The sequence below is a fragment of the Amblyomma americanum genome, chromosome 1, assembly GCF_052857255.1.
Source record: "Amblyomma americanum isolate KBUSLIRL-KWMA chromosome 1, ASM5285725v1, whole genome shotgun sequence".
Lineage (NCBI taxonomy): Eukaryota > Metazoa > Arthropoda > Arachnida > Ixodida > Ixodidae > Amblyomma > Amblyomma americanum.
In genome coordinates, this window is record NC_135497.1 from 323,354,723 (window position 1) to 323,361,975 (window position 7,253).

At 42.1% G+C, this 7,253-nt stretch overlaps 1 protein-coding gene across 1 annotated transcript in view; it reads right to left on the bottom strand.

Annotated features, from left to right (window-relative positions):
- LOC144120603 (lysine-specific demethylase 8-like) overlaps positions 1-7,253 on the bottom strand; it is a 34,252-nt gene that overhangs the window by 20,533 nt on the left and 6,466 nt on the right. Inside the window, exons 5-6 of the mRNA XM_077653179.1 lie at positions 2,014-2,204; positions 870-920 (exon numbers count right to left, since the gene is read on the bottom strand). Of these exons, the coding sequence (XP_077509305.1) occupies positions 870-920; positions 2,014-2,204 (242 nt within the window). The remainder of the gene's footprint in view (positions 1-869; positions 921-2,013; positions 2,205-7,253) is intronic.

A 7,253-nucleotide genomic window follows, 5' to 3' on the forward strand; every position in this document is an offset into this window, starting at 1 on the left:
ACATGCGTCTGATCAAAAGTGTTTTCAAGAGTATCATCTATCGTTCCTAGGTCTATGCAGTGACGGAAGTAGCACAGCGTTCACTGCACAGAATGTATCAGCTGCACTGTATGCTGTCTAACGCATGGCTGCAAGTGGTAGGAGCGCAAAAGATGGAACCGACTGGACAGGCTACACATACCACGTGACCAGCATGACCAGCGAGGCATTCAAACTTCTCATATCGCTGCTGTTAATTGATCCATGACCTATAGGCAGTAGCTTCACCTGACTGCTTTCAACAATTCCCTTGTCTCGCACCCACCACGCTTCTTTTTTCACTTGGCATGCTTTGCCCAACTGGCGAACATGCAAGCAATGATTGCACTCCTAGGCCATCGGTGCACACTTGGCCGGCAGTTACTTACTGTTTTAATGCCAACTTTTTATTGGATTTCTGGATCGACATGTTCTTTCCAGGGCAGTGTTGCCAGCACTGAAAGACGCTCTTCAAACTCCGCACTTGCAGGAAACACGACCACTTCAACTTCAGGGCAGTTTATTGTGCCTTCTCATTTGCTATATAACGGAGTGGTGTTGCCAAAGCTGTTCGTTGTATCTGAGACAAACTGCTATTGACCTAAAGCATTTTGTTACAGTAGCACCGCACTTGTTTGTAATAAGCAAGCATTCGTTATATCTGCGACCGTTATAGTTGGCTCAACTGTATACTTTGGGGGTATAACCTGAATGATTTGATCAAGAATTACTAGGGCCCATAAAAAACACATGCAAATTGTTTAATTGAGGCAATTTTTAGTCAATGATTTAGAATCACGGTAGTAAAATGAAATTGATGGAATGGTACATAAGCACCAAGTCATTCCTACCTGATGGAACAGCTGATGCTGAGCCATATAACCCACACCTACATCAGGACCCTATCAATGAAACAATACGACTGGGTAAAACTAAAGCAAAAAAATGTGAACCTGTGTTACAGGCAAATCCGTCATCATAGCATGAAGCATCAGAAATCAGTCTCAAAAAGTCATCAGTAAGGTATTCAAGCATTTCTTGTATCACTCTGGTAGCTCGTTAAGGCCTTTCTTGGAATAAAACAAGATGGCAGGCTCATTACTTTACAGTGTGCAATCAAATAAAAAAAATCACAGAGACATCTAATTACATGACATATTGGCAATGCAATAGCAATAGAAGATGCTCGTGGCTTTACCGGAAGTGACATCACTTCCGGTCTGGTGACGTTACTTCCCTCCAGCTAATGGGAATTCTCTGATCTGGTGAAGTCACTTCCACCCAGCCAATGGGCAAATTTTATGACCAACACCACATTTTTTTCCTAATAAGCCTTCTAATGCTATCAAATTAATAAATTATGCCAGACCAGCCCTTCTGGAGCTTTCGGTTGTCATAAGCAAGCAGAAACAAAGCAAGCTATAAAACTGCTGCACACCATGACATTCCATGATGCATATACTGAAAATTCCTTTTCTGCCTTAACTCAGGCAAGGCACACAGAATGTTAGGACTTAAGTAAAGCTTTAACTAGGATGTGATAATTGGTAGCGATTAAAAGCCTATTTAGATCTGTTGATAAATTTGGCCTCACCCTGTTATCTACTAGCCATCCTGCTTAGTTCAGCTAGCAGAGTGACTGCACAAGACAAGCAGTGGTCCTGGGTTCGAGCCCCGTATCAGGAAGAGTTTTTCTTTAACTGTAAACTGTAATGTTTCCAAGAAAGCTGTATAGTTTTCCTCTCTAGCCACATAGATGCACTTAGATGAACGCTAATGAGTAAATACTCCTTATTTCAAAAAACTCCACATTGAGGGAACTCCCTGAATGCATTAGACTAGCATTACTTTCTAAAGACATGCATCAGTTCTTCAGGCTTTGTAATACTGCATCTACATTTCTGGACAAAGCTGCCACCCTGATTACACCGCTCAAGGTGCCCACAAACTGCTACATGGTAAAAGCATGCAGGAGGAGACATCCTAACACATCACCTCTTCCTTCAGTATATAGGTGCGGACAAAAGATGCCAAAGTCATCAGTTTCTGAGACCACTCCTCATCAGTGTATCTGCTGCCCAGCTCCACAGGTACTGTGCGCCCACCTGCAACAGTCACAAGGTGCCTTATGCTAGAAAAAAAAAAAGAAACAAGCAGAAGCTTAGCTCCACCAGTAGTGCTATCATCTTTGCAGTTTCAGGTGTCTCGTCCCCAATGACACAGACTTAACAAGCAAAAAATAACATACCTGGCATTGTGTCAGATAAAAGATTGGTGCAGAGTTCAATTTTATCTACAAGCCTCATCATACACGACTGTCATTGCCTTGTCCAAGGAACACAATGATAATGCTGATAATGCCTTAAGGGCTTTGAGATGAACATCTTGAGATGAACATCTTCATCATTAAAGATATCGTAATGAGATTAGGTGTGTATATGTTTTTTCTTCCTGTTTTCAAAATAATAATTACTTTCAGTACATCTCAATTAGTTCCCATGGGAAAATAACTGAAGCCTAATTAGTTAAATTCTTATGGGTTGTTAACACTTTCTTTATATATTTTTGTTTTTTGGTTTTGATTCAAATGGGACTGTAACAAAAGACCTGCTATCTGGAGCTATGCTAACTATGTTGTTCAAGTATATCGTCATTTAAAAATGTTCAATTTTGTCCCTGCACCATAAATATCAAGTATAGTTAGGTGACATTATGGTTCAAAAAATCTGAAATGTTTGACTCAGCCAAACTAAAACAGCATAGCTCCACAGTTTAGTTTTTTCTGACTTCAACGCTACAAGATTAATTAAAATTGCGCCATAAAAACATAATAAAAACTTCCTTCAGGCCAGTCATGTTAGTAAAAAATGCGAAGCTAGGAATCGCATTTGAAGTGCGCGTGCCAGCCATTCGGAGGTCGTTGTAGAGGCCTCAAAAAACGGCAGAACGGAGTGGTTCCAAAAAACATTTCACAGTAGTGAGTAATACCAGATACCAGGTAGTGGGGAAAGGGCCCGCCAGCTTTCAAACAAAACCCAGATGGCGGCCATCGAGGACGCGGTTGTGGAAAGTGACAGGCATGAAGTCCTGCCACATTTCGCTCCGAAATCGCCATTTCCGGGCTTCGTAGGCACGAAATATATAGATATTTTAGTCGCTGGATGTCAAATTTAGACCATAAAACTTTTTAGGCAAGAACTTTAGAGTGTATTGAGCACGAATATGCCCTTTTTGCACAATCGAAATGTTCGCATTTTTTTATCATTTCAAGACCCACGTCTCCCTTTAATGCTATCTATGCAAGAGCAGCATAGTAACTAGTCATTAACATTATCCTGCATTTTACCACAACATAATAAAGAGCAAAAAACACGGACAAATAAGACAACAGGTCAAGAAAAACCTTTTAAGTGAAGTTTATTCACAAAAAAATTAGTCACAACAGAATCTTGGTGATACGATCACAGCTGATACAAACTTTGGTATATACAAATTCAGAAAATTTCCCAGCTGAAGCTTATTGTGTAGAATGTACAGAATTTCATGTGCTCTCTTGCATCACTATGGGTGATACAAATGCAAGAGACATGAATGCACTCGTAAGCACAAAGTGCTGCCCTCACATCACCAATGCCAGCCGCGCAATATGCATCCTAGAGTGGGGGCTCTCAAACTAGGTTCCGCGGCGCCACACAGCGCTTTGCGAGTGTTTTTTCGGGTTCCACAAACACCTAACTTCATGCATGTCTCACCCCCAGCTTTCCTTTAAGTACTTCCTCAGGCACTATGCGGGGGTTCCTCAGCACCTTCTAAAATCTGCTGGGGTTCCCCAAGGCTAAAACATTGAGAATCCCTGATCTAGAGCACTGAGCAGCGCCGTGAGGCCAACACAATGCTGACACCATGATTATTATCTATGCAGTAGACACCATGAGCATTATTAAAGGGTATAGATTTGCATGAATGCCTTTCCCATGCTTCAGCACATGCATTTTGTTTGTTTTTGACGGTAAAATTTTGGGTGCTGCAGACATCCTTCGCAACTCCATGAGATTCATATCATAGAGATTCTATTGTATATATGAATGCCAAAGATTGGACACATGCACCTGAAATGTTAAACAAATATCGAGCTGCATCCCTGCATTTATCCAGGGCTCCAACACAAACCCCTTGGCCTTGTGCAAAGAAAGTGGACAGCCTGTGCTTCAATTAAATTCACACTTAGAGGCACATACGTTAGCCTCTCATTCAACTTTGAAAAACATTTGGATGTCCGACTCCAGCAAAGATTTTCCATAACAAAGTTAGCAACCAAGTACCATAATCAATATCAGCAGGAAGCAGACATGCTTTTTAGTACTGCATCCCTACTGCTCAAGCCACCTGACTAGCCTCAAAACACAAAATGGAGGCATAGGAGGGTGAGCAGTGAGATGAACAAAAAAAGGCATGCAGCCCTGAATGAGTTCCCATAACACTGCACAGCCACAGCAGCAATGGAATTAAGTGCACACACTTTTTGCATGCATTTGCATCTCACTTCAACTTGAGGAAAACCATGAAGAAACTTCCATTCAACTACTGCAAGAAATCACACATGCCACAAGTTTCACAGAGCACTATTGCATGGCCAGAGTTTTCCAAACTACAAAAGTCACCAATGCATGAAACTAGCAGCCATATGAGCTCGAATCCAGCCGTGGCTGCATGTAAGCAACTAAGTCTGGCATAGAATCAAGAGTAGAAATGCAGAATGGAGCAAGAAATGCCAGTAAGTGCAGTCTGAAATAACCATATGATACTCCCCTGTTCGTACCCGTTAACAAGCACTAGAATGAAGCAATAAATTAGTGCTTGCAACAATAAACTATGTTTGGAGGAAGCAGATAAGTTCAAAAGAAATAAAAAAATGATTGTCCAATGCCAACGACCATCACATTCCGATGGTATCATGTTAGAGAAAATAGCCATCTTAGAGGCCTTCATTCCTTAAATTAAATGTTGATTAAGTGGTGTAAACTATCCCACGGTGCAGAATACCCCGACTTTCCGCTAGTAGTCCTATTAAAATAAGTCCCACTGACATGGGCCAATACAAAACTTTTGAACCTTTTATCTTCCACCTGATTACGAGGGTTCCTTCCACTTTCTGTCATCTCAGAATATGAAACAGTGGTATCGTTTCGTAAACATAATTTTTGTGCTATCACTCTGAAGATACTTCAGCATTGCCACGCAACAAATGCTGCTGCCCACCATGTAGTGTGCATGATTAATATGTACCCCAATTCATGTTCCATGTGTATGCGCATTCTTTCGATAGCTTCTCAAAGAAAAATAAATATGAAATGATTACAACGGAAATATAACGCAATGCACCACGAAGCATACCTATTTGAGCCTGGCCTTCTCAACACAAGTATCACTTCAGTACATTGATTAAAAACTGCCATTACAATGCAACATTCTAAATTAGCATAGTGCAATTGAACAAACCATATTTTTACATGTATTATCCACATCAAAATTGCAGGAGACTCTTAAGAGGGTTCACCAGTGACAGTGTCCATAGGAAATACATGTGAATTTTCAGAAGCTGTAGCGTGTCTAAAAATGGCTCGATTTTCATGAGGTCTGTGGCAGCGTTTTCTTCTTTAATGAATGGAGGAAATGTTGCAGACAGATACTAATTTTTAAGTTTCATTTTTTTACAATCAGAGGTAAATATCCTGAAAAATTGCACTTTTAGACATGTCAGTCTCAAGTCATCTCGTGAAAAAACTAAGTCAAATATCAGCATTTCGTCCGCAACATTTCCTCCCTTTTTCTTTCTTGATTGTCAAGCCACAATTTTCATTGATATCGAGCGTAGTATTTGCGTTTTACAGGCTCTGAAAGTTGTGTATGTATTTTCTGCGGGGATTTGAAATTCGTGCCAAATTTAACTAGCGCGACGTGGCTCCATCTGGCGTCAGAATATTTTGTCGCTACTACACTCTATCACCAGCCTCTTGGTTGTCTGCGTTCGTGCTTACTCAGAACTTGGATGGACCTGAGCTCTTTCTTTCCTTTTTTTTTTTGCTTGGGCTGTATTCAGAAAGGATTTCTGTTTCTTTTTTGCTCGAGCTCTTGGTGCGGAAAGGAAGTGGAATGCAAGGCCACAACCAAAAGTGCCCCCCCCCCCCCCCCCTTTCTGGCAGCCACACAATAAGGCATTGTTAGTGCCAAAACACAGGATGGGGGCTCCCTATTCAGGACAGTGTGGGAGAACAGCATTGTTCCTTGCCCAGCGCAAGGGCGCAGTGACCCAGGTGTCAATACAAGTCAAGAATGAAGCTGCAAATATTCCTCATAGGAGGGCCTCGAGCCGATAGTGGCCGGCGCTTACATGAACCCACACACCTGGTTGTCTGAAAATCGGTACTGGTACGCACGCCGAGCCGGGGAGTCGACGGGTCAGGTCCAGTCAATTCCGCCGCAAGGGGTAGGTGACTCAACTCGACCCTGAACCAATGAGCTTGTAAACGCTGTTGGGTCGAAAAGTAGGGTTATTGAGAGGGAAGGGGATAAATGCGAACTTGCTTTCCATGTGCGCCGTCGCACCTCCGATACAGCGACGGCGTGCCTCAATCTTGGAGGCTGTCCTACTGCTTGCTCATCGCTTGGTGTCGCTACAGCTGAACCGATCTCGAATCGCCAAAATCGAGTTCATGTAAACACGCAGTGGTTGAGTTGGATTAACCATGCTCAACCTCGGCGACCCCCGAATCGACCCAACACTATCGGGTTCATGTAAACAAGGCTAAGGCGCAGACTGATTGTCATGACGTCAGGGGTTTGAAAGTGAAATTCGACACCTACTATGGTTTCCGATACAAGTCTCATCATGAGCTCTACTTTTTATGTTCTTTTATACATTTTATATATTTATATACTGTTTATGTATTATATATTTTATATATGTATTTATATAGCGCCTCTTCCGAGCATTTTCTGATTGAAATGTGTGACTTTGGAAGCGTAGTGCAGGAGGTGTGACTAGGTATGGCGCATACCGAGGCGTATCTAATTGTGGAGAATAAAGACGGTTGGGGAATGCTTGACACATGCGAAACCGGTTCAGGAGCAAAAACTGGATGATTTTGCCAGCCAGGCCATGAACGTTGACATCACGTTATTACACCACAGAGATATCTATTCTGTGAGTATGGGGGGCTCAGAAATCCGAGAGC